The sequence below is a fragment of the Aptenodytes patagonicus genome, chromosome 15, assembly GCF_965638725.1.
Source record: "Aptenodytes patagonicus chromosome 15, bAptPat1.pri.cur, whole genome shotgun sequence".
NCBI classification, from domain to species: domain Eukaryota; kingdom Metazoa; phylum Chordata; class Aves; order Sphenisciformes; family Spheniscidae; genus Aptenodytes; species Aptenodytes patagonicus.
In genome coordinates this window covers 8,230,760-8,257,811 of record NC_134963.1, presented here as the reverse complement: position 1 = coordinate 8,257,811, position 27,052 = coordinate 8,230,760, and the positions used below count along the sequence as shown (strand labels likewise).

The following is a 27,052-nucleotide window of genomic DNA, read 5'->3' as shown; positions in this document are numbered from 1 at the left end:
TATTGTGGGAGTGTAAATGGAGAAAAGCTTGGTTTAATTAGAGTGCAGTTGTCCTGCTGGCATTTTATTGATCTGATATATGACTTGTGGAGCCTGGAACTTAAGCGAAAATTTTAGTTTGCTTTTTAAAAGCAGCTGAAATCTCAAATGTAAACCTGATGCAGATTTTTCTGGGAATTTTGCACCTTGAAAATTCAGTTGAAAAATGAGAAAGCTTTGCCTGGGAACCTTGGCTGTGTTCTCAGAGAAGGGAAAAGCTGAACTTGCAGCAAAAGCTGTAAAGACATGAAATTCATGTCTGTCTCCACAAAAACAGTAGTGTAGAATGGAGCGTTAGTGCTCACTTCTGCCCAAAGGCAAAGACCCCAGATAAAGTACAGAATAGATGAGTGCTGGGAGTAGTAACTCCTGTGGGATCATTTTCTGTAGCATAAGTAACTCCCGTGTAGCACAATCTCATAATGGAGCATTTATATTTAGTAGATAGCAGACAGTAATTAATGATGATCTATGTTTGGAAGTGTAGGGTGGCAGAAAATGGGGCTTTGTAACAAGGAATGTCTCTTGCGACGTTTTGAGCGGTGTAGGAAATGCAGTGTAAGCAGTTACTGTGGCAACTAAAAGGTAGCTTACTAGATGTTGATTTTCAGCCTTGTGGGAAATGCTAACTTTACCGCTTACGTCCGAGTCTAATTCTAAAATGCTCGCAAGTGCATTATGGTACTATGTAATTAGGCTTGTGCTGGTGCTTGCTGTAACTACTGATTTTGTTCAGCCTTCTCTTTAGTTATATTCTGGGGCCTGTGTGTCATTTGACTCTGTGGAAATATCGTTATGTATTTGCACATACTGCGACCTGCCTTCTTACCGGTAGTATTTTCCAGGACGGCTGTATCTAGCCGGAGCAAAGCAAAATCTTTGCTATTGTGTCGGTTGTTTTTTCCCCTGAGGTTTCAGTGCAGTTTCCTTTCTCTTGTGATGTGCAGGTTTCATCTGCCCTCCCTTCCTCTTTTAATCTACAGACAATTTATGGTTGCATGTTCTCGCTTTTGCATTCCAAAGAAATCTCAAGAACTGAAATTAGTAGGAACTGATTGACTCAGAACCTGATCTTCAGTCATTTTACAGGTCTAAGCCTGTAAAAAGTCTTACCCTCTACTGTTTTTAAGTTGCAGAATTTGATAATCAAATGATAAAGTCATTTCCAGCCCATGACAGCTCAGGCAAGTATCTCCTGCAGTGGCCAAGTAATAAAGTGTTGGTGGAAAATGACACATGAATAATCCATGAATAATCCTGGAGCCATGCCGTGCAAGTGGCAGGATCAAACTTTGCGAACGGCTTCTCATGGCAAAATCTTACTACGTTTTAGTGAGAGGAAGCCCTTCCTTCCCTAGCCGTACAGACCTGAGCACGCATTTTGCTGATATTTCCTTTCAGTTGACTTCCTCTGTCATTTGTTTTCCAGCCTAAGCGAGAGCTTTTTCATGGTGAAAGGCGCAGCCCTTTTCCTACAACAAGGAAACAGCTCCCAGGGCCAGCGAAGTCTCCAGCATCCTCACAAACATGCAGGTAGTGGATTAAATCACCTACTGAAATTCTTTTTCCCTCTTGCTTTGCTGCTCGTCCGTCCACGCGGACATGGCTAATAGCATGGGTGGGTGGGTGGGTGGATGACTCCTCTAATTGTCACAGTGGGCCTTGTACAACCTGCTGAGTAAAATCAGGTTTTCAGCCCACTTGATTCGAATGGGAACGTATGATTATTGAGTCTTTGTTTAAACTTTTGTCATTATCTCGAAACTGTAACTGGAGTAGAACTTTATTCTCTGCAGACATTATGGCATTCGGCATGGCATTCTTTAGGCAGGGAAGCCTGCTGAGCCAGAAGGTCTGTGCTGAATATGTATCCCTGTTTTCCGCAGCCGCAGATGAAGAAATGTCACTTGTGCTTCAGTGATTTGATCTTTGCCTTCGCCTTTGGCCTGTGGGGACGAAAATTGGGTGGGCTGAGTCACGGGGCTCTAGCATCTCTTCTGTAATTATCGAGGTCCTGATTCAGCATGGCAGGGACATTTCTCTGAGTGCTCTCCCAGCCTCCGATAATCTGAAGCTTGGGACTTTCGGTGCCAGCTGACAGCGTTTGTTCTTTTGAAACTACCTGTTGCTTAGTTTTGTTTGATGTTGCCGGTGAGAGTGAGGAACGTTTTAACAGGATTTGGGTCTCTGGGTAGATGTATGTTTCTTAGCTCCTTATATCCCCTTTCCTGGTTTCAGGAAAATCCCCTTTTCAGTTAACTCATCACAATCTGGCCTGTAAGAGTTTATCACGGTTTAAGAACAGACTGTCCTTCTTCCCCCAGTCCCCTCCGGTGTGCCAAACTGGTGGGAAGAAATGGTAGGGATGTATGTATGATGAACATACATAAGGATTGATAAGCAGATAGGGGGTTCAGGGAAGTGGATTCTACTTACCCAGTCGTTTTATGCCTTCTGTCTTTGGCAGTTTTGGAATAAGTGATTACTGGGAAAGAAGAAATAAGATCATCGGGGCATTCTGAGAGCAGGAGCATGTGGGAAAGGCACAGTGTGGTACTGTGTGTCTGCTGCTTAGTAAACACTCCAAGCACAAAGAGGGTGTTTGAATGCCAAGCTTGGCTTTGGGTTTCTTTAATTGTCAGCAATTTCATATACCCAGCAAACATCCTACGGAAGGAATTTTATCTTGTATGGAAAGTTATGAGTGCATTACCAAGTTATTAGATGTGAACTTGTTTTGTTTTCTTGTAGATTCCTTGTTCCTTTCGCTTGCTTTCACCAAACAGAACTGTACCCACTGCTCTAGAGCCTAAGGGACTTGTTGCATGAGCAGCACTTTGCTTGAGATAAAAGGGATCCACCACCCAAACCGGGCCACTCCTGCAGCCCTTCATCCTCTGAAGTTTCTCATGTTCAGATATACCCTCCATAAGGCCATCGTGGGCTGATCCCACGATGCTATGTGTGTTTCACAAGTCAAAGTCTTTTTCTTTTCTCCTTTGTTCTCTTTTTGTTTTTTTTTTTTTTAATTAGAGTTATTCCTCCTGCCTCTTCCTCCCCTGTCCTCAGTGCCCATATCTTTCTGTCTTCTCTAAGATGCTGTAACAGGAAGAGGATCATCATTTGTGCCAGTCACAGGTGGTCTCAATATATTTGGTAGCTTCCAAATACCGTAAGGTCGAGTTCTCACACAGCCAGATAACACTCATCCAAGAAGCTCACTTCTGTTAGTATTCTCTGGGACAGCAACGTTAATTGGCCTCCTTTAAATGGTATTTTTTGACTTAGAAACATCCAATTTCATTAAAGGTCAAGACTCTGGCGATTCTTAGTGCAGCAAGTGAGAGACCCTTTCTGATTATTTCTCTGCTTTCTCTGCAGGTGATTTGCCCCAGCACCTCCAGGTGATGATCAACCTCCTTCGCTGTGAGGATAGGATCAAACTGGTAAGAAAAGATGCATTTTCCTGCTCTCCTTTCTGTTGGAGGCGTTTGAAACAAACCTGTAGAGGTTCATGAAAAAGCACTGGCAAATCCTAGGTTTCAGAGTCAGCTTAACTCTGTGCTGGTTGCCAGCCCTACCGCATTTTCCTGTCCACTCCTTTTGCCCTGGTCCTTACGTCCAGGTAATGATTTGGGTCAGGAAACTGATCTGTCTGAAGTGTGTTTGTGTTGTTAGATTTAATTTTCCAGTCAGCTGACAAACACTAATACAGGAGAAGAGACAGCAGCTTGCTGATGCTAGTGGACACTCTTAAGTCGGTCTTGAAATTGCATCCAAATGGGGCTGGGCTTTCTTTTAAAGAAATCTGCAGAGGCTATAAAAGTCACTGCCGAAAAGTCTATGTCAGTTATCCCCTCCAGCATGACTAACATATTCCAGTGAAGGCTTGTGAGTGGAAGAATCCTCTGAGCCTGCCTCTGTTTTCAGTTCAGTGCATGACCAATGTTTTTACCAACTTTCTAGCTCAACCTCTTTAGAACAAATCTTCAGGTTACATTTTGTAGTATTTCTCCAAAGTGGGGCAGGTAATCTAGGCTAATCTTCTCCCCACCCGACGCCAAGTCAAACTGGCAGCTAGCCTTGCTGGAAGATGGACCGTCCCTCCCTGTGTCTTTCATGCTGCAGCTAAATAAAGCTTTTGGGCACAATTACACCTTAAAAAAAAAATATATTAGGCAGCAGTGGAAGTAATAATTATCCAAAAGCTAGTTTGCAGAGCTTGATGACCTTTTTCTAGGCTGTCCGTTTGGAAAGTGTGTGGACAGACCGAGTCCGGTACATGGTGGTTGTATACAGCAGTGGACGACAGGATACAGAAGAGAATATTCTGCTGGGTGTGGATTTCTCCAGCAAGGAGAGGTATGTCTAAGGCGAGGCTGGGCTTGGAAATCAGGCAGGCTGGGTTCTCTGGAAAGCCTGTCAACACCAAACTGTCCCCAAGCAGTTGGTTTACATGTATCTGCAAATTCTAGCAAGAGAAAGGACATGTGTTGAGTTTTCTGACCAGTTATGAGGGCGAGAGGGTGTTTTTTGTTCCAGAAAGCTTTCGGTCTGCTTGGAATCTCTGGGCTCTCTGGGCAGTTGTGGGCAAAGCATTCATGTGTAATCCATCTGTAGGGCTGTGGCATCTACCTCATCTGTGGTAGTTTGCTGTCTGCTCACTGCAAAATGCTCTTGCAGACACATTTGCAAAACTGGAACTTATTCTGTCCACCAGACTTCGTCTGTTGATGGTATGATGCAATGGAGCTGTTTTTGAGGGGGTAGCTTAGCTGCCAAATAACATCAAAAAACAACACTGCAAAAGTACCTCCAAAACCAACAAACAAATGTGTCAGTAATGAGCTGTTTCTTTTGTCTAACTGATAAAAGCACGTAATATTTGGAAAGGCAAATAAAATATTTTGTTATCGCAGACCCTCTCACATTATTCCAGTTCTAGGTGAGTAAACCAAGGCAGAAAAGCTCTTGGCTCGGAGAGACAGGGCTGGTTTGGCAGAGCTGGAGTTAGAAGTCCAGACTGTTGTTTCTGTTCTCCGATGATTTAGCAGGCTGCCATGTTGTGCTGGTGCAGCCACTGTGACTTTTGTTTTCTTTTTGGAAAACCTCAGTGGTTGTTTCCATTGCTATAAGTGGAAGGGGGGAGCTTTTGCACTGCAATGAGACCTGTAGGGGAAACTCCCAGCTGTGCCTTCCCAATAAGATTGTTGTCATTGGCTTTGATGCTGCCTCTTGTATCTGCTGTTAAATTACTGCTGTTAGTGTTATGGAGGAAATTCTAATGTAGCATTTCCTCATGGCACACTTAATGTGCAGCAGCAGTGAACATTTGCTATGTCATCTTCAAATCTGAAACAACCTTGCAATAATTTGCTCCTGGTGATTATTGATGTGAGGCGAGGAAAGATGGAAAAGTTATGACAAATCCATCCTAACTGTAAGGTTCGCTGCCATTTCAGTTACTGTCTCCCCTGAAAGCCAAAGTTTTTGTTAAGTAAGGGTAAGTCTCATGCATAAAGAAGTCAGTTGGCATTAGTGACTTCACTGAGTGACTCCATGGCTCTTTGTTGGGGCTGAAATGTCACTGCTGAGCTGTAAGTGTTCTGACTGCTGACAGTTTGACTCGTCGGGCGCTTTTGTGGGTTTTATTCCTTTTACATGTGTTTAATAAAAAACATTTTTTTCTTGCAAAGCTCTAAAGTGCACATTATCCACATGTGTGTTCAAACCGGCCTGTCAAATCCTTTGATCTGCTGTAGAAAGCAGCCGAAGGCTTGAAAAAGAAAGGAAAAGAACAGAACAAAACCCGAGTTCTTTGGTAACTGGCTGTTGCTGTATGCATCCCAATTTCCTTTAAAACTTTAATATCTCAGTAGCTTAATTATTTACTAGTTGAAAGTTACTGGCCCCCCTTATAGTACAGTTTTCTTGCCAGATTGCATCTCTGAAATGAAAGTGTTCTTTTGGGTTAGGTAAACTCATAAAATCTGTATTTGTCTTTTCTACCAGCCCGAGCGATGAAGTGAAATCGAACACGCAGTCCTTTGAAAGTCCCCTTGAGTCCTCTTTGGAAAGGGCAGGTGGCTGCTCTGCCACCTACCGAGGCTTGCTTTCTGCCTCGCTTTAGTGAGCTGAATCTCTGCAGCCAGATCGCTGTGATCTGCTTTTATGTCCTGTTAGGGAGCTGCACTGAGCTTATGAGGGTGAGAGAGCAGGAAAGATGATGGGGCAAATACTGCAGCGCTTTCTGGCAGGCTCTGGAGGGGGAAAGAAGGGCTGGTAATTTTGATTCTTGCTTCTGCGATGTTTCTTCAGCCCTGTGGAGCAATCGGCATGCTAGTATCAGGGTAGACCTTTAGACTTCAGCTGCCGGTCTCCTTGTGTGTTACGCATTTGATGGCCTAAGATATTACTAGGAATTACTAGAGCAAGACTTGAGGATTTTAAAAATGAAAGAGTGTTAATAATTTAGGATATTGGCGTGACCGCATTGTGGCCTGTATTTAACATCCTGTGTAACAATCTCTCTTCCAGTAAAAGCTGCACTATAGGAATGGTTCTTCGTCTGTGGAGTGATACTAAAATCCATCTTGATGGTGATGGGTAAGAAACCACATTAAAAGGATAAATGTGAACGTCCTTCCCTACTTGGGGGTTGCTCTGGGAGAGATTCTCTGTCACCTTGCAAATGAAGTTCCAATTTTGGATTCAGGGCTGCAGTCCTCTTATTCAGACAGTGATTTTTTGTGTTGCTGCCTGCAAACTGCTCGGTGGAACCTGTGATACCCAGTGAATATTCTCTGAAATCCCACTCGAGGGGTGGAGCTCCCATTCCTGGCAGCCTACGCCGGGAAGGGTATCCGCTTGTCATTCCTATTTGGGAGGATGTTGGAAAATCGGTGATAGAAATTCTCATCCCTGATTCTTTTTGACTATGAGTGCCCCTGTAGCTACCTTGCAGTAGCTGTTTGTAGAGTGCAGCTTGTGATGCAGAGAAGAGCGGTTTCTGACTGTCTCTTTTTTTTTTTTTTTTCCCTCTCTCTGTTAGTGGCTTCAGCGTGAGCACCGCAGGGAGAATGCACATCTTCAAGCCAGTGTCGGTGCAAGCCATGTGGTATGTGTGTTAATTAGCTTTATTGAGAAAGAGACTGTCATTTCTGTGAATAAATTAAAAACAAATAAACAAACTGCATTTTGGCATTCTCCATAATTGGTGTTTAATGAGCTGCAGCAGAGATGCTGCTTCCCTGTGTCAGCAGGTAGCAGTACTATAAAGGTACTATGAGAATACTGATCGAAAACAGGGTCTTCTTCTGTTCAGAGCAGCTATGTGCTCTTGAATATAAGGGAAATGGCACTAGTGAGATGAATAAACATGAAAGACCAACTTGAATTCATCAGGCTGCAAACCCAGTCTTTCTTCTCTCTCCGTATTTTTCTTACCGGCTGAAGGAGGAGTCTCAAGACCCATTGCCAATCTGATGGCATTCCCGGCATTCTGCCTCGTTACTGGGGCCAGGCTGGGGTTCCTGCCGCGCGGAAACTTTCCGTGCCGCCCCGGGTGCCTGTTCACCTTTCAGCTCCTGTCACCCCTCCCATGTGCAGGGATTCCAAAACACTGAAGCAGAGGTGGCTGAATCAGCAGCAGCTGTGCCAGCAAATTCCTCCTTGAAGAGGCTGCTACTCAGCCCCGCACAGAACAAATGCATCTCTTTTGGCCTGGGCAGTTTGCTGGCTCCTGCTGGAGCCTCGAGAGATGCCTGTCCTTGCAGCATCTGATAGGGAAAAGATACAGATGCAGAGAAGGATGTCGTGCTAGGGATGATTTGCTACAGAAACAAATGAAACCCTTGTTCCTGTCATATATGAACTCGGCCCCTCCTGTTGGCAACCTTAGATGTGGTTAATGCGTTCAGTACAATGACATCTTCGGAGTAGAGCCTTAAAAAAAGAAAAAAAAAAAAAATGAGGAGGGAAGGAAGGAAAAAGTAATGCTAGAATTTGCAAAAACAAATGACCCAATCTGGGCCTTGTCCCTGGAGCGTGTCAGGGGCCAAGAATGCTGGTAAATATGCATTTGACTCCTTGCTGAAGGTGGTTTGAAAATTGTCCATGTTCTTTATTTTTCTTTGGTCTGGCTTTACAAGTTAGCTAATGATTAGATCCCAGAGCGACTTGTGCCCTTGTGCTTGCCTGTTAATCAGGAGAAGATTTCAGCCTCTGCCTTGGACCGGCTCTTGAGAAGGCCTCCAAAGGTGCGGTTTGTGCCCTCTCTGAACTCTGATACAATAAATCTGCTGCTCTCAAAAAGCAAACTGCAACAAACAATGCTGAAAATCTTTTTTTTTTTTTTCTCTGTGAAAATCTCTCGGATCCTACTCTGTCTGTTCCTGCTGCTCACATCTGCACAAATTTGTTCTCCAAACTTGCAGGTCTGCTTTACAGATCCTCCATAAAGCCTGTGAAGTTGCAAGAAGGTACAACTACTTCCCAGGCGGGATGGCCTTGGTCTGGGCCACGTACTATGAAAGCTGCATCAGCTCCGACCAGAGCTGCATCAATGAGTGGAATGCAATGCAGGACCTGGAGTCCACCCGCCCCGACTCTCCAGCCCTGTTTGTTGACAAGTCAGTTCTGAATTTTATTAGAAAAAGTTGGCTTGGCTCATGACAGAAATCTCCCCTTCTCCCTTTTCTTCCTCCAATGGTTCATTTCCCTTCTTTTCATAAATGTCTTCAAATGTTTTTCTTCCATTATTGTCATAAAAATTCCTTTTAATACAAGTCTTTACCACCACTCCTCTGTACCGTATGAGTTGCGCCGTATGTTTATTGCCAGCTTGAAGACATCCTCTCCTTTTCCTTTTCAGGCCAACCGAAAGGGAACGAACAGAACGGCTCATTAAAGCCAAACTCCGGAGCATCATGATGAGCAAAGACCTGGAAAATGTGACTTCTAAGGAGGTAAATATAAAAATTCCTGCTATCTTCTTCTTCCTGCTAGACTCCTTTTCCAGAGAGCGCTGCGCTGATGAAGAGACACCGTATGACTAGGTGTCACTGGCTTTTGAGTGTGTATTTCCAACTGTTCTGTAAAGGCTCTGCTCTTTGGCTTTGCTATACCTCTGTTTCTCCAGCAGGGAAATCGGGGTAATACCAACATCAGAGTGCATTTTTTAAGACCTTAGTAACAAGTATGTGACTGTCAAGTGCATAGCGCCTGGTTCTTTGCCAACAAAGTGGCGTCAGAGGTGATGCCTGCGTTACAGTTGCTTGTAGCACATGTGGGCATGTCCAAGCAATGAATTTGCAGCCGCTTACTCCTCAGTGTATCCCTGTGAATTACGCAAGCAAAGGCAGCGCTCAAAAGATGCAGTTGGTGGCTTGAGGCCTCACAGCTGTGTTAGATGACTGTCCTGATCTCCACTTGCTCACGGGCAGTGCAGAGCAAAGTATATGCCTTCCTTTCTCCTTGTCAGCTTCATTTTAAGGTTTTTTTTCTTTGTTCCTGAACAAATGTCAGAGGGGCTTGCAGAAAACATTTTGCTAGCGAGTTTATGGATGGAAAATCACAAGTCAAGGCTAAAGCTAGTTTGCATCCATCCCACAGGCTGGTGTAAATACATCCAGCCGCAGTGCAGACATATTCAGAGCAAATGGTAATAGTTCTTTTTGGGTTGGGTTTTTGTTTGTTTTTCAAGGGAGACTATTAACATGCAGGGCTTTCCTTCCTAAAGCTTAGCACTGAAGGCTTCGGATACACGCCTGTCTAACAGCAGCGTTACAAGTTGTAGGCGTAAGCTGAGAACTCGTCTGTCTGTGTACGTGTTTTTAACTCTTGGTGCAGTCAGGATGCTTTGATTTTGCTGCAACCGTTTTCCGCAGTGGGTTAAACAAAGTTGTGCTGCTTTGCACTGCACCTTCCTGAAGCTGAGGTGCAGTGAGAGGACTGTATGTCTGTGCCCTGGCATTTTATAAAGGGAGAGTACTGGAAATCTCTCTCCTCACCAACGCTGCCGCAGTTACTCACTCCTTGCTCCTAATGGGTTTCATGTTTGTTTGTTTGTTTGTTTGTTAGCTGCTCTCCAAGGTCTTGGTTTTTATCTCTCAAATTATTTTTTAGGAATAGGTACCCCAAAATATGTTTTTTGTACCCGGATGTTACCTGAAGCTTTATTTACAGATCTTAAATCTGGGGGCCTAGGATACTTGGAGAGGTGCCACGTAGTGAGATCTCTTGTCTCCAAAAGGTCGAATCCCTCTTGCTGTTTTTAATGAAGTACAGAAAAAGTGTTTTGCAGAGGAGTGCCAACAAATGTTTCTATTGAACAGATGTGATTCTAGGTGGCATCCTTTGTTTTCTTCTCTGCAGATACGAAATGAGCTGGAGAAACACATGAATTGCAACTTGAAGGAATTCAAGGAATTTATAGACAATGAAATGCTGCTTATCCTGGGTCAGATGGACAAACCGTCTCTGATTTTTGATCATTTATATCTGGTAAGCTGCTATGCTAGGAGTTCCAGAATAGCAGGAGGCTGAGTGGGAGTGATCTGACAAGTCAGTGGGCTCAGGGGAAGGTGGATTTGGTGTCAAGGCTGACTTGTGCAGCATGAGCAAGAAGTACAGCCTGCTATCCCACCCTTTGTGCAGACTTTACTCCAGGACCCATGTTGCTTGTAAAAGCCCGCAATAGAGAAACCCTTTTTTCTAGCTACATTCTTGTTTCTGGCACTTGATATAATGGTTCTTTCCTGGCAGGTTGATCCTGTTTCAGGACATACCATAGCATAGCTCAAGTTCTCTCTGTGCGCGTTCATTTTCTATTTATAGCAGTGGAGATTTTCTTTTATGACAAACAAAGGGTCTAGCTGTGGATGCTGCCCCGGTCTGACAGCCGTTTGCTCTTCAGCTCTGATTAGGGTCGCTGTGTTGTTTCTCTCGATTGAGCCTATGAAGTTCTGTGTGCATGGCCAGGACTATGTAAAGAATAAGGCTGAAGGTGATGTGCTCTTCCAGCTTGTGCAAGAGCAAAGAACGGTGCGAGTTTCGTCTAATCGTTTGCCACTAGATGGTACTCCAAGCAAAACCAGGCACTGCCATCTGGAACAAAGACTTGCTTGACATGAACACATTTGTGCCCGTTATGCTTGGGTCTTTTTTTTTTTTTTTTTCCTTTCTTCCTGGAGAGAGTCAGAGGAAGTGCTCATGTCTGAGGGCAAAACCTGCTTTTTTAAACCCTTTCTAGCTTTCTGTTTTGCAAGTATGGGAGGGATTCAAGGTGTAACCACGCCCATAACTTTCAGGATTTGCCTCACTTCTCATATACCTGGGATCCCAGTCACGCCACACGTAATCATTTTCTTTCCCTGCACTATTTATCTCTGGGATTAAAAATACAGAGTGGTCGGGGGCAGTGATTTGGGATGTACTCTGCCACATGCTGGCCTAGAACTAACTCCTTAGGTGAGGACGTGATGCCCTTGTCCCCTCCTTCAGGAGGTCCCTGCCTGTTCAGGACAGGACGTCTCTGTGCTGAGCTGCAGCGCTGGCTGCAGCAGTGCCGTGTTGCTGTTTCAGAGGCTGTTACCAATGTTTCAGTGAGGCTGGGGGATTGCAGAACCTTAGGAAAAAGGGAGGGTCTCGGGCTCCTTTGAAACACGTGTTTTGTGGCTGTTGCAGGGGTCTGAGTGGAACGCCTCCAACCTCGAGGAGCTGCAGGGCTCGGGGTGAGTACTGCACCTTTCAAGCACCAGCCTTACACTCTGAAACCTCCAGTTGTTTGCCTTTAACTTACAGTCAGGTCTCTTGAGATGACGTATGACAGGCTTGGGGAAGAGTGGCTGGAAAGCTGCCCGGCGGAAAAGGACCTGGGGGTGTTGGTCGACAGCCGGCTGGATGTGAGCCAGCAGTGTGCCCAGGTGGCCAAGAAGGCCAATGGCATCCTGGCCTGTATCAGAAATAGTGTGGCCAGCAGGAGTAGGGAAGTGATCGTGCCCCTGTACTCGGCCCTGGTGAGGCCGCACCTCGAATACTGTGTTCAGTTTTGGGCCCCTCACTACAAGAAGCACATTGAGGCGCTGGAGCGTGTCCAGAGAAGGGCAACGAGGCTGGTGAGGGGTCTGGAGAACAAGTCTGATGAGGAGCGGCTGAGGGAACTGGGGCTGTTTAGCCTGGAGAAAAGGAGGCTGAGGGGAGACCTCATCGCTCTCTACAACTACCTGACAGGAGGTTGTAGCGAGGTGGGGGTCGGTCTCTTCTCCCAAGTAACAAGCGATAGGACGAGAGGAAATGGCCTCAAGTTGCGGCAGGGGAGGTTTAGATTGGACGTGAGGAAAAATTTCTTTACTGAAAGAGTGGTGAAACATTGGAAGAGGCTGCCCAGGGAAGTGGTGGAGTCCCCATCCCTGGAGGTATTTAAAAGACGAGCAGATGAGGCACTTAAGGACATGGTTTAGTGGGCATGGTGGTGTTGGGTGGACGGTTGGACTTGATGATCTTAGAGGTCTTTTCCAACCTCAATGATTCTATGATTCTATGACGTTTGTAGGCTGTAGCGATGAGTTTGGGCCCATTCCCAGCTATGTGGGTAACTTACCGTCAAGACCTCGGTCGAGAAATCTTTCCTACTTCGTTTCTATCAATCACATGTAGAGTGGAAATAACAAAACTTCTCTTTGTGAAGTACATCAAGATCTCCGAACCCCTGCTATGTGTAGCAGCCAAGCATGAAATGGCCATACATATTGTTGTGTCAGGTGTGAATTCCTGCAGGCTACAGAAGAGCAAATATTACAGCGCTGAGCTTAGGAAAAAACTCTAAATGGAGCAGAACTTCCTGTGGATGAGCAATCTCCATCTCACCTGCCCAGACAGGCAGCTGCAGGGCTGTCTTTCACCACGTTCTCATCACCGCACCACTTCTTGGCTTGATTTACTTTCACGCTTTTTGGACGAGTGAGAATTTTGCATATAAATGTTTGCTGCTTGCCCAAGGCATACACCAACCCTGATGTGAGAAACTGAAAAATATTGCTCAACAGCATGACTAAAAATGTTTAATTTGGAGTCCTTGGGAACAGATGTCTGAACATCTTTGAACAAGTAAATTAACCAGCATGTTAATACGTTTGATCTATGGGGAAGGCATCTTGACATGCAGGGTCTAAAAGTCAAAGCTGGACAAATTCTGAAACAGATATCCTGTGTCCTTGATTTGTCTGAATGATAGGAGGTAATAAATCAATATGGGCATTCGTTCTCCCCGGGTACATTGTAATCCCTACTGTAATATTTGGCAGGAATTGAGGGATACCATGTGACTCTCATTTCATATTTTTGGTCAGAAAGAAAAGGATGGTTTTGCAGCTAAAGCCTGCAGTTGAAAATTGTGAATCCTGGGGTCTGTTTCCCAGCTCTTGCCCAAACGAAGCACTTGCAGCCGATGCGCTTTTCTTTCAGCGTCCCAGAAGCTGTGTGTGGCACACAGTGAGGAGTTTCTGATTGGGTTACAAAGCCTCGTCAGACGGGATTAAATAAACTTCTCCCTCCTGTGCCCAAGGTCTTTTGACGCTTTGAATGGGATATGCCGGTGGTGAGAGATGGGTGGATGGGCCGGCCCTGCGCGTCACGTGCGTGACCTCTGTCACCAGGTGTCCCAGGGGTTCAGGATTAGGGCTGTAGATAAAATCTTACAGTTCGTGTTGTGTTAGATTTCATGGACTTCACGATGTGTGTCAGTTCCCTTTCATGAGCATGGCAGTTCAACTTTATTTTTCTTTTCATTCTCCACAGCATTGACTACATTTTGAATGTGACCAGGGAAATTGATAATTTTTTCCCCGGTTTGTTCGCATATCACAATATTCGAGTGTATGACGAGGAGACAACAGACCTCCTGGCTCACTGGAATGAGGCGTACCACTTTATAAATAAGGCCAAGTAAGTGGGCTGGGAGACGCGACTTAGTGTGAGAGCACATCCAAGCTGCGGGGTCTGACACCGTGCCCTGCGGGTTTCATCCAGCGTGGGGCTGGGACCCTCCCTTGACCCACACCACCACTGAAGGAGGCAACAGGGCTTTTGCATTACTGCTTTTGCCAGGAGTTTTCTGTGTCCCTGGAACTTCCCCATACCTTGTCTCTTCCTGTACTGGCATTAACCTTTTCCTAGCCTATGATATTTTTTATTATTATTACTTTGTTTTGCTTCCAAAAGGAAACGAGGACATTTCCTCTCTCAAGATGTTCTGGAAATACTCCAACACATGTCCGTGTTGGACTAGCCCCAGCTGTCTCTGCAGACAAGAGATGGTGACAGAGCCCGTCAAACTCTGCTGGGCTTTTACACTCAGGTTGTTCCTACTTATCCCTGTATCCAAAGACTCGGGCAGGCAGGCGGGAGGCTTCATGGTGGTCTCTGAAATGGCAGCACGATTGAAGCTGCCCTTCTCTAACTCCTGACTTCTGGAGAGAGATTCTTCTCATGGCCCGCTTAGTCCAAAATGTTTCTCACCTGCTGAGCCATGGTGTTAGGGTGGTCAGGGGGACAAAGTACTATTCCTCCACCATGTAAAATGGTAACAACAGATACCATAACCAGAAAGATGAGACGTGTTTTCCTGTTTGTCCTTCCGCAGGAAGAATCACTCCAAGTGCCTGGTGCACTGCAAAATGGGTGTGAGCCGGTCAGCATCTACTGTTATAGCTTATGCAATGAAGGAATTTGGCTGGTCACTGGAAAAGGCCTATAATTACGTGAAGCAAAAACGCAGCATTGCAAGACCAAATGCAGGCTTCATGAGACAGCTTTTGGAATATGAAGGCATTTTAGACGCGAGGTAAGGCAACAGGATGAATGGAAAGGTGACTTGCAGGAAATAAAAGGAGCTAGTTGTAGGCAGCCTCTCGTGGTTTTGTATCACAAAATGTTAGTTGATTTCTGTGGCGTTCTGTTCGGGCACTAGGCTCTTCTGCTGATGTCTTGCACACACGCGTGTCGTGCTCAAAGACATTGGCAGAGTGTGCGTGGTGCTGCAGTCTGAAGGCCAGACCACCATCCAGAAGGGTCCTTTTTGGAAGGGCAGATGCAGAAGCCTGGGCTAATTGTGTTTTTCTAAACCTTTTCCATGCCAGGCCTCCCTGGATGGAAATTGGCGGTCTTCTAGGGAGATCTGCTCTGGTTTAATTCAGTGAGGGTTTCTCTGCGTTTGGGAAGCATGTTCGTATTTCTCAGCAGCCGGTACTGTTCAGCAAAACATTGTTCTTGTTTTATGAGGCAGAACTGAGCTCAGGCAGTGTTGGAGGCAAATCATTTGCAGTTCTGGGTGACCATGCCAATCACAAGTCTTTGTCATTGCAAGCGCTGTAGTATCTAATAAGGGTTTCTGCATGCTCTGCTTGGCCTCTGCTCTGCTGGGGGAAGAGGAGGAAAATTTTTCACTCTGGTTCAGCAGGAACTGTGCCGTGAGATGTGCAGAGATGTTGGTTCAGAGTGTTTTGCTCTGACAAAGGGCCCTGTGCCCCTCCGCCCTGAGGGACTCCTCCCAAGGGCTGTTCCCATCATGGGTGTGGTGCAGGGCACTGCTGTGAGTCTGCTGGGCCAAAGAGACTCTGGAGTGGGCAGGCGGGAGGGACAAAATCCTGATGCTAGATACGGTTTTGTCCAAGTGGGACTGCAGGGCTGGACCCAGCAGTCAGCCTTTCGGTTCTGGGTTGTGGAGAGGGAGGGACGTTCCTGGAACTGAGCATCCTACCGTTCAAGAGTAGTCACTCGTGTCTTTGTCCTTTCCCCCAGCAAGCAGCGCCACAATAAGCTGTGGAAGCAGCAGGCAGAGAGCAACCTACCCCAGAACACAGACGGCACCACGGGGTCGGGCGACTTCTTACTCGAGAGCTTAGACATCGACCTAGAAAACCGCCTGGCTGACCTGGACACGCCTTCGCAGTCAGCGTTCCTGGACAACCGCGCCGGCACAGAAGTGTCTGTGGGGTTTAACTACTGCTTCCATCGCCTCTCGGACACGCTTCTGGAGAACAAGATCCCTGGTGACAGGGAGGGCTTTTTCCACGTGGAGGAGCTGGAGCGGGATGCACTCGCGGAGCGCACTGCCTCGCTGGTGGGACAGCCTCCGTCTGCACCTTCAGAGGGGAGGCTGCTGGAGACGGCAAAAGCCCTGGAGGCAGCGGAGCCGCTGGTGGAGCTGAGCAGTTTCACCGAGAAGGAGGTGAAGAAGAAACTTGACTTCAGCCCCCGGAAGGGAAGGATAGTGCTGGGCCCTGGGGACCCAGGGGAGGACGGTGTCAGGGAAGAAAATCCGATGGAGAAGTGGAAGCGGCGTTTGTCCATGCACAAGGAGGAGAGCAGGCTTAATAGAGAGAACTTGAATAACAACAACAGCAAAAGGAGTTGCCCAGAGGATTTTGAGGTGCGTATGGAGTTTAAATGTAGGTGATTAGCATGGCTGACTCTACTGCAAGTGAAACTGCTCTTCTCATCTTCATAGCACAGTTTCATTTGACTTGGATAAAGCCTTTCATTCCATGATGAGCTTCTTCCTTTTCGAAGTGCTTCTGAACATGGCTTTGCTTGCCCAAGCTATGGATTTAGATGCCAGAGAGAGAGCGCACACATGTGAGTGCCCTATAAACTGCTTTGGGCAACTTGCTTGCATGACCATCGCTTGAAACGGTAGGTATTCTTCCATTGAAGATACTGTCTGCTGAGAAAGTACGTGGCTTTTGTTCCTGCTGCAGGGCCTTAAGAGAAGTGGAAGTGGGCTTCGTTTCAAATCTGCGTGGCTGTAAATGTATCTTGTGGTCTTTGCCTCTCGCTCTGCTGATTGCTGATGACCTGTTCTGTGCACATTTATCTGTACCTGTTTTCTTTTTTGCAGCATGATGCCGTATTTGGGATCCTCAGTAAGGTCAAGCCTTCCTATCAGTCTTGCACTGACTGCATGTATTCTTCGGCCAGTTTGTCTCCTGACTCCTTTGGGGAGCAGTGCGAAAAGTTGAACCCTGGCACTGTGCATCGCAGCACCACCATCTGCACGCAACCAGCCCTCCTCTCCCACATCAATTCCAACTTGGCGGACCACCTGCCCAGCAAGGCACACTCAGAGGAAGCAATCAGAACTAAAAATAATGAGGCTCCGCTTCCTCTGTCGGCAGGAGCTGGTACTTTGGAGGCTGGCACTTGCAAATCACTTGATCAACACTGCAGCATTTTGGAGAAAGGAAAAGATGCACCAAAAACCCCGGTCAAAACTCTGCTGCCCAGGAGAAACTCGCATTGTGAGAAGAGCCTCCTTAACACAGAAGTGGTAAAAGAAGAGTCTCTAGCCAGAAAAGATAGCAAACCTGCCAAGGATCTGAAGTACTCGTTGTTCAGCAAAGACTTGGAAAAGCCAAGTGCAAACAGTTACTTGATGCAGCATCAGGAGTCTCTTATTCAGCTGCAGAAAGCAGGCTTGGTTAGGAAACATACCAAAGAGCTGGAGCGGTTGAAAAGCCTGCCCTCGGACGCCTCGTCACTGCTCAGAGAGAGCCCCCTGAGCAGAGTCGACTCCAGCATTGCGGAGGAAAGCGAGGCTTTGATTTCACATCACGGCCTCGTACCTCTTCTGGGACCGCCACTGCTGATACCCGAAGATGCAGAAAACGATGTGGAGAAGTTAGAGGTGAAACGCGTCTTGGAGGGGATCTCTCAGAAAACCTCCACTCCTGTCATGTGTCGGTTGGAGCACACGAGCAGTTTCACCAAGGACTTCCTGAAGACCATCTGCTACACTCCCTCCTCCTCCCGGAGCTCCAACCTGACGCGTAGCTCCAGCAGCGACAGTATCCACAGCGTGCGGGGCAAGCCTGGCCTGGTGAAGCAACGAACTCAGGAAATTGAGACCCGGCTGCGGCTGGCTGGCTTGACTGTGTCTTCTCCTCTGAAAAGGTCCAATTCTCTCGCCAAGCTAGGATGTCTTAACTTGTCCTCTGAGGACTTATCAAGTGACATGGATGTGTCAACCATAACGGACTCGAAAGAGGCCGTTTCAAGCGAGTCTTCCGTGCTCTGTGAGCCACAATCCACGCTGAGGAGTGCAGACGTCACCTCCAAACTGGCAGCGAAGCCAGCGGTCGGAAACTTGAAGAACACACTTTGGATGGGCAAAAGTTGATGCCTTGTGTGGGGGGGTGGATTTTGCGGGTTTTATGGCATTTATTCATTGCACCGATGCAGTTTTATCATCTGACTTGCAGTAGTTCATCTGATGCCACCTCTTCTTCCCCTCCTTGTACTCTAAGTGGGGAGAAAAAAACCATAATGGGTCATGAAGAATGGCACAAGGGAAAATAAAATGTATTGCATGGCTTAGAAGAGGACTTTGTGTGTGAATTGCCTGTTGTCCTGCAGGATGCTGTTTCTAGTACTGTTTGCCAAGTATAATAATTGTGGTTTTTTGTGTGTGTGTGTATATATAGATAGATATTTGTATCTATTTATCTATCTATCTATATATATAAAATGCTGAAATACTCTTTCAAAGACTCAACAAAATAATTAGTCATGACTTTTTTTTTTTACAGAACAAACACAAGTCTCTAGTTAAAACAGGGCACTTGTGGAAAAATCCTTAAAATGGTGACATGAACACTACCTCTGTTCTCGCTGACTTTTAGTCTTGGTTTATTGTTTGGTTTTTGGTTTTTTTTTTGAAAAGGCTTTTCCCACAACACTTAGCGTTATTTGAAGGTATTCCCTTAATGTTAACCGTAAAGGCCTGGAGGAGTATGGAGACAGAAGCTTTACTGCACCGAGTGACCTAGCTGTGAAGTGAAGGAGTATCGAGCTGTGTTCATGTTGACTGTGTGACCTGCTGGCGTTAGTCCGTCTTCACTGCGTGACTGGGTGAATTGTCATAGTCTCCTGTTGGTGCCGGAGCGACACCCAGACTGTGTCGTTGTCACAGGCTTACGCTCCCGTGAAGAGGCGTCTTGTTCTTTGGGTGTTTTTGCTGTCGTCGTGGTTTGTAATGTCCCAGTACTAATGACGAGCCTGGCCAGTAAGTGACCGTGGACCCTAGTGAAGCTTTGTGTAATGCTGTGTCGGTGTTGTAGATCCTGTGTTGGGGACCCTTCTTCATCGGGCTGTTGGTGGCACACCGTGCCAGTGAGATGGCCGAGGAGGGATGGCTCTCCTGGTGTCCCACGCATTTGAAATCCCAGTAGGCAATAGGTGAACGTGTGTCTTTTTCTGATTATTGCTGTTGGCTTTGGTAGAACGGTTCCTGCGTCCTTGGTTTGCCGGCAGCCTGGGGAACTGTTGGCGAAGTCCAAGGGGTTATTTATGCTGGGTGTCAGGAGGCTGGGTGGCCCCAGAGCGGGGAGCTGGGGTGTACGTGTCCCAGCTCTTGGAGGCCCTCACCAGCCTCCTGCCAGGGGTGACAGAGGCGTAAATCCTACTCTCGGGGGGGGTGCATCCTTCGGGGCGAGCAGTCAAACAGAAATACGGGCTCACTGCAAAGAGAGAGGGATATTGAAGGTGTGGGTGAGATCCTTTCGGAGGAAAGCTGGCACGACCTGCAGGGAGGAAACCGGGGGCTGCCCATGCTCTCCCTTAGCGAGGCGCCCATGGTGCTGCACGCTCTGCGGCAATCGTAGCCGAGGAAGCGCATCCTTCCCACGCCAGGGGCTGGCTCTCGGGGACTGGTCTCAGACCAGTGTTAGCGTGCGCTCCTCCTCTTGCTGCCCTGCTGTGGGAGGTGCTTGAAACGCAGCAGTTCACCGATGCTATATGAAATGCACATTTTCTTAGAATATTTTGGGCAGCCAGCCAGGTCAAGAACTGCTCTGTGCGAGATGCGCTGGCCAAGTCAGGAGGGAAGAGCTTGAGAAGCGTGTAGGGGACATGCTCCACACCTTGGTGCTCTCCGAGTCCCATCTGAAACCGTGCTGGCTGCTTGTGCCTTCGGGGCGATATTTTGAAGCAGGCTTGGGGTGCAAAACAGACCTTGGGGGCCAAAACAGACCTCAGAGGTCAGTGACGGCAAACGGATGGATTTGCTCTTTTAGCAACCAGGCTGTGAGCGCGAGCTCTCCCACGTTTTAAGATCTCCATCGAAAGCCATTCTTAAAAATCCCCTCCTTGAGGTGGGGGGAGAGAGCAGGGCTGCAAGCAATCGTTCTCAGAGTCTGTATTAATCAAACATCCACTGTCTTGAGAAAGGGAGCTACATGTTTTACTGTCTTAAATGCCCAGAGGTTACCTCTTTTTCCTTAAGCGTAAGACCCCACATTTTTATATTAACAGTGTGAGGAATTGTAGGGACTGGCAATCAGTAAATAAATGTCCCTCCTTAAAGAGTCTTAAACTTGATGTGCATTTTTAGCTTAAGGCACGCTTCCTGTTTCACCCATGAAAGCTGGTCTGAAGCAAAAGCTGCTGCGTGAGGGGACCCTGGAAAATGTGCACAAGCTTTTGCTTTTTAGGGCTGAGAAAACGCTGGGTCATGTTCAGAGTAGGACTGAAATACCCTCTACCCGATGTCGGCATACCATGGGTGCACGTGCAAGTCCAGATCTGCAATAAGTTTCCTGTGTTTGTGTCATCTTCACTATCCTTGTGTACACCCAGGTTCTGATTTATGAAAGGGGGCAGACAGTGGGGGCACACAGGAGGCCCCGGGGCTGTTTGATGCCTGCAGGGCTCGGAGCAGCCGCCTGGGAGGGCCTTTGTGCCTCCTGCCCGGCGAACCTCTGCTGCTCGCAGCACTGCGCCCAGGCTTGATCCCAGCACAGTTTGATCCTCAGCCTCGGCTTGCAAAGGCCATTTGCACGGTTATTTTTCTCCGCTGTATTTTACACCGGCACCTTTCTCAGCGCTGCAGACGCTTCCCATTGCTGCCCGGCCAAGGGAAGAAGTGGGGGGGGTCGGATTTGAATAAATTCAGAAAAATTCCGTTAACTGATGCAAGCGAACATATATATTTCCTTCCTGTTTTCTTGAGTGCCTGCCAAGTTCTGCTGCGTACAAACCACTGCTTTCCCGGGGCGTAGCTTGGCGCTGACCGCCTTCCTCCTGCCTGTCGCTTGGACTCTGCTCTCGCTGGACCAACCCCACCGCTTCACTCATCGGGCTCGGGGCTCTGTCGCTGCGTCGTCGCGACGCTGTCGGGATAGAGGCACGGTTTCGTGGGAGTCGGTCTTGAAGCCAACGTGCGCTAGAAGCACTAGTGTGCCATTTCGAAGGTTTTTGTAGCCAAACCTATGATGCTTGCAGACTTCATTAGATTTGTTGCATGAGAAGGTAGATGTGTTTGTCCTCTCCCACGTATTGTAATTGTTCTTTTACAATTGAGTGCCTTAATAATAGTTTACAAATACTGTGTATTTATGCTGAGCTGTTAAACTCTGCCGTTTGCTGTTCGGTTTTTTTGGTGCTTTTGGTGTTTCCGGTGGCAGTCAGACCGTTACCACTTCTGCATATCGCCCTCCCGGCCCCGCTGAGCTCAGCGCTGCTAACCACTTCCCTTCTGCTCTGTATATGGCAAAACCAAAGGGCTGCGTTGAGACGCCGCCATGCTGGCTGCAGCTCCCAGTGCCCCCATTTATCTATGCATTGCTGCGGAAACGCGGACCGGGGGGGGGGTGTCCAGGGAGACGTCCCGTCGCCGGCCGGCCGCTCTTTGCTCAGCGGATTGCCGGGTGTGAATCCAAACCCAGTCCCGTTCTGCCAGAAAACCCGAAATGCACAAAACTGGCACCTTATTTCCAGTCCAGGCTTTGTCGGTCTGTGTGATAGCAATAGCCGTCCTCCTGGTTGTCCTTTCCATGAAGGTGGTGGTTGGCTCGGTCGTGTCCCGCCTTGCCCTTGCAGGCATCGCCCGCTCTCTGCCGGGGAGCCGGCTCCCGACCTGGTTAGACCGTGACCGCAGACCCGGAGAGGAGGGGTGGGTGAGTAACGTGTAGCTGTTCCAGTGCATTGCTGTACTCCATGATAACAACGTTCCTTTTATTTCATGGTATTTCTTAATTCTGGTTTTATATTTAAATATGCAGTATCTTTTGTACTGTACGTTCGCGGTAGGGGATGCATAATGCACTTTTTTTTACTTTTGTTTGTAAAAATGTACTGTATATTTTATGTGCTTCTTGTGAGAAAAATAAACTTTTTTGTTTTCCTTTTACAAATGAGCTTTGCAGCATTTTTGGAGGTGGGGAAGGATCAGCCCGGCCGTGGGGAACAGGCCCCGCAGGGGCAGGAGGGGGCAGAAAGAAAAGGAGGCGACGGGCACGTATCATCGGAGCAGCAGCGGCTGCCTGGCTCCCGCGGTCCCCTGCACCGTGTTATCTCTTCCCGTCTGTCCTGGCTGTGCTCCCCTTTTTTTTGGGTCCTGGCTGTTTTCTGCTGCCCCTGAAGGCCAGATTGGGAGACGCCTTTGTCCCTCTCGGTTGTGTCCTTGCAGCGCTGGACGTGTTTCAGCTGCCCTGCCGGGATGGTGAGCGCTGCAGAAACACACCCGGGCCACGGCACGGGCTCGCTTGCAGGTTTTTTAAGGGGAAAAGGGAACGAAATAGAGGCAGGAGTGGAACTGAAATCTGTAATTCTCCGCCTAGCCTCTTTTCAGAGACCCCAGGCCGGATTTAAGGAGAAGCTGCCCGCGTTTTGGTGCACGTTGCCCGGCACCGAGCGGATGTTGGCAGCGGAGCGGTCGTGCGTGTGAAAGCAACGCCTGCGCCGTGCTGAGCCGTCCCTGCACGGCGCACGGAAAAGTACTTATTTGGAGAGGGGCTTGGTGCTACCGCTACGAGATGGGCTTTTTAATTCCCACAGGCCTGTGCTACAGTCTCCTCCGAAGAGCAAATCCCCAGCGTGAAAGCTGAGGAGCTAAATCCTGGGATGCGGCTTTTCTGCCCTGAGCGGATCCTGCTGCCGCTCCACGATCCACCCGAGGTGGGACTAGCCCTTCCTGGGCATTCACCAAATTTTGCCTTTAAAGGCAAACAGCGAGCATCTGTCTCGTGTGCCTGCGAGGAATCTTGTTACTGCCTGGGATTGTTCTCGCTCCCAAAGCTGCTTCAGGGAGGAACATGTCAGTGTTTACCTTGGCAGGGTAGCAAAGCGCAGGCTGGGGATGCTCTCCGGCTTTGGCACACTTGCTAATTGCCTCAAAGAGTCGTTAACCCCCACTAGAAATATTTGCTTTTTAGGGTTTTTTTGGGTTGATTTGGCTTGGAGTTGGCAGCTGTCTGTCACCCATCAGTTGAGCGCAGGAAAGCGTGATTTACTGCCTGCCCTCCCTGCCCCGGCACTCAGCCCGGCTGCCCCAAGGAGCTGCAACCCTCTTGCCGGGCCCAGCCAGCCGGACCTGGGCAGGAACCGGCACTTGCCGCCAACTTCATGATGCTAATTTGCCAGCTCCTCACGTCCGCGGAGCTCAGGCCACAAACTCATTGGGGTGAATTGACTTAAGTCCTACCGCAGCCTTAGCAGAGGCTGGGTTTGATTCCGGTGTGGTAAGGGTGCAGCAATACAAGAGCAAGGGGCTGGGGAACATCTTCCTTTCACCTTGCAGCCGAGTGTCACCCTGGAGCCGTATGCGGCACGTGCTAGCTGATGCCACTTCATGTCACCCGCACATTTCTGGGCTGCACTCACAGCTTTGCAGGGACTTGCGCATGGACAGCAGTTCACCAGCTGGGAAAATAATCTGCAGGTGATGGAGGACAGAGCCCTGGGATGGGTTTGTGAGGGTTTTGGTCTTCTCCTTACACCTGAGAGCATCTCCGATGGAAACGTGACTCTTCCCCCAGATGCAGGAGCAGAGTGCTGAGCTGGTCTGCCACTGCGTGGGCAGGGTACCCGCTGCGGGACCTGCAGCATCAGGAGCTGGAACCGGCATCTGACACTCCCCTGATCCAGGACAGAGACCCCAGGCTGAGTCGCCCCAGCACAGAGCGCTTGGCTTTGTGTCAAGGCCTTCCGAGAGTTGCCCAGACATGCTTACATGACGACATGTGAAGGAAAACAGTGGGAGCGAGTGTGCGTGTGTGTGTACAGCTTTTACACGCTGGGGTTAACTCTCTCCAGCGCTGAGCCACAGCAGAGCTGGAAAGCTTGTGCTGAGCTGGGAGCCCCAGAGGCTCCTGCACGCCAGAGCTCCGGTTTGGGGAGGCAACAGCTTTCTCGCTGTAGCATGCTTTTGAGGTCCTTGGGACAGAGTCTGTCCCTTAGCCAACGCCATTTTGGGGTCAGATGTTTGCTGCTAGCTCATTTAATTCACACTTCCCTTGGCTGATTCACAAGACGACGCTCCCTGCTCATCTTGGCTTCCCAAAGATGGAGATCTCCCCGCCGTAGCCGTTTGCAGGTTTGCATCTCAAGAGTTGCACATAAGAGGTTATACGTTAGAGAGGCACCCCGAGATAGGACTGTGAAATGGCCGGAGGGTGCCCTGTGACTGCCGGTGAGTTTGTGTGTCTGGTTTTGTTCTTGTTATGATTGAAAGTTGTTTCTTTACGGAGCGGTTCTTGTTATGGCCGAATGTTACATCCTGTTGTGATGTTGCTATGGCAAAGCCAGGCAACATCTGGAGCAACACAAGTTCTCTCTGGCGACTGTCAGAGGGTTTATTTATAGCCTCGCTGGCGAAAGGAGATGCCTGAGCATGAAGCCTCCGTGGGCAGATCATGGCGGGGGCAGCCTGGCACTGGGTGCCCTCCTGGTTGGGACCTGGGGTGGTGGGAAGACGCGAGGTCTGGCCGGGCCCTTCGCCTCGCCTGCCCGGTGGAGGAGCCCGCAAGCGGTACCGAGCAGTAATCAGAAAGGAACAGATCTCCTCGAGGACCCTCTGACTCCGTTCTTTGCCCCTGATGGGAGGAGGATGGTTCCCCACCAGCGTTTCCCAGTTTCACGTTGGGGTTGGGTGACCACAGGGGTGGTGAGCAGATATTGTAATGATGTTATTGGGGGAAAAGATAAGGTTTGGCAGGTGAGCGAGGCTGTTTGTAGTGAACAAAGCGATATGCGCACAGAGAAGCAACAGGAAGGACGCAAAGGGCCACAGCTGCACTTCAACACCAGCAGCCTGCTGCAGCAAAGAGGAGAAGCTGCTGCTCCGGCAGTGGGTCTCCAGCTGCCTGCAGCCCCAGGATGATGCCTCTGTGACTATTTATACTGGGTCGTGGCTGGACAGCCACACTGGCCTGTAAAGAGGTAGAAATGTAAATATTTTTCTAAGCAGGAGCTGAGAGTCAGCACTGCCGATGTGAGACGAGCCGGTTCCTGCGGTGGATGGAGGGGCAGGGGATGCGGGGCTGCAGTGGGCGTGGGCCGAGCTGCGCTGCTGGTGGGGCTCCCTCTCCGTCCAGCCGTTGCAAACGTGCTGCTGTTTGGAGTACCTGCGGCGGCAGGTCCCCTCTGTGTGTGCACATACACACACACACACATGCATTTCGTATCGATAGCAGCAGCTCTGCTGCTTCAGCCAGGGGAGTTGCTCGGCTGGGGAGCAGCTGATGGGCCGGTCGGGTTCGCTCCAGCCTCGGCCCTCGCCCTGGGCATTGCATATTCCCTAAAAGTCTCTTCCTCTCTGGTTTGAAGGATGGGGCAGCGGTGACATTGCTGCAGCTGCCATTTCCTTTTATGCAGACGGTTCAGGAGCAGAAACTGCGTTGCTCCCATGTCAGACTTTCCCGAGAGTTTAATAAGCAGCTCACAGGAAAGCGGTGCAACACACTGCAGAGCAGGGTAGGGCAAACCCAGGTCCAGCGACCCAGCTGTGCAGTGTCCACACCAGCCCTAGCCTCTACGATCCCCACACGGGGCAAGCCAATAAAAACCAAGGTGGTAGCTCTAAATCATGATGGTTTGTGAGAAACCCAAAATGTATTTGGCTTTGGCAGGGGGGACCAGGGTGTTGGCTCAAGGGGAAGAACCCCAAATTATTGATCAGGTCATTGTGCCAACGTCAAGCGTGCCCGAGCCTGGCAAGTTTATCCCACGGAGAAGTGACTTGGCTTTAAAATTTGTCACTCGTGCAACTGTCAGCAAATTTTGCTACAGACAAATTTCACTACCTGGCGGGATTGGTGCTGCGAGGTCACCCCCACCACCGGCATCAGCAGGGAGCATCGCCTGCTCCTGGCGCAGCTTGGGAGCCCGGCCGCCGGCCCCCGTCCCGCTGGGAAGCGGTTGTGTTTGTTTTGGGCAGCCTTGGCAGGGATTTAAAACTTCCAGTGATAACAAATGGTGTTTTGTCTTGCTGCAGAGCAGCTCTGCAACGTGCATTGATAAAAAACTATCCCTGCGAGCGGGCCTGGCTGTCTCCTGGGCTGATAAGGGCTGGGATAACCATCGTCCCTCGCTCCTTCCCCTTGACGGTGGCTGGCACTCGCTCCTGAGCCAGCTCATGGAGCAGAGGACGAGGTGGTGGCATCGTGAGAGACCGTGATCCAGGCGTCACCCGCACAGCCCGTATGAGTGCGTCGGCTGTGCTTAGAGGGCTGCCGGGGTCCCTGGGGGCTCTGGATGAGGCCCTGGCAGGATTTTCCAGCCCCACTGGGTGTCAGCGGGATGCCTTTAGCCTGGGGCCGGTGGGCAGGTCGCTGGGGGCTGTTTGTGATCTTTTTGGACTGACATTGGGGTAACTCAGCCCCTGCTGGGAAGCAGCACCTGGCTCAGCCCCGGCACCACGGAGGTGCCTGCGCAGGCTGTGCCGCTGCCTGCGTCTCTTTAGGGACCGTCTAGGTGTTTTCCTGCATCCCGCCTTGGGATGCTTCCCCGGATCGGGCTCGGGCAGCCGGCACCTCGTGCACCATAAAAGGCAAAGCGCTGGGGAAGAGCTGCTGGGGTGGGAGCCGTGGCGGCCGCCGCGGCTCGCTGCAATGCCAGGCATCCCGGCTGTGTATAAACGGATTAGAGCCCTCCAGCTCTCCTGCTCCCCCTCCTTCCAGAGAGTTTACAGGAGCCCGTTTGGCAGAAGGATTATCTGAAGGGAGGAACTTTCTGCTCGGAG

At 49.0% G+C, this 27,052-nt stretch overlaps 1 protein-coding gene across 1 annotated transcript in view; it reads left to right on the top strand.

Annotated features, from left to right (window-relative positions):
* SSH1 (slingshot protein phosphatase 1) overlaps positions 1-22,220 on the top strand; it is a 42,077-nt gene extending 19,857 nt beyond the window's left edge. The window contains exons 3-15 of the mRNA XM_076352658.1: positions 1,469-1,572; positions 3,421-3,485; positions 4,280-4,401; positions 6,577-6,645; positions 7,091-7,156; positions 8,475-8,669; positions 8,912-9,005; positions 10,414-10,542; positions 11,725-11,771; positions 13,837-13,983; positions 14,681-14,881; positions 15,838-16,468; positions 16,937-22,220. Coding sequence (XP_076208773.1) covers positions 1,469-1,572; positions 3,421-3,485; positions 4,280-4,401; positions 6,577-6,645; positions 7,091-7,156; positions 8,475-8,669; positions 8,912-9,005; positions 10,414-10,542; positions 11,725-11,771; positions 13,837-13,983; positions 14,681-14,881; positions 15,838-16,468; positions 16,937-18,214 — 3,148 coding nt within the window. The 3' untranslated portion in view covers positions 18,215-22,220. The remainder of the gene's footprint in view (positions 1-1,468; positions 1,573-3,420; positions 3,486-4,279; positions 4,402-6,576; positions 6,646-7,090; positions 7,157-8,474; positions 8,670-8,911; positions 9,006-10,413; positions 10,543-11,724; positions 11,772-13,836; positions 13,984-14,680; positions 14,882-15,837; positions 16,469-16,936) is intronic.
* The last annotated feature ends 4,832 nt before the right edge of the window (positions 22,221-27,052 follow it).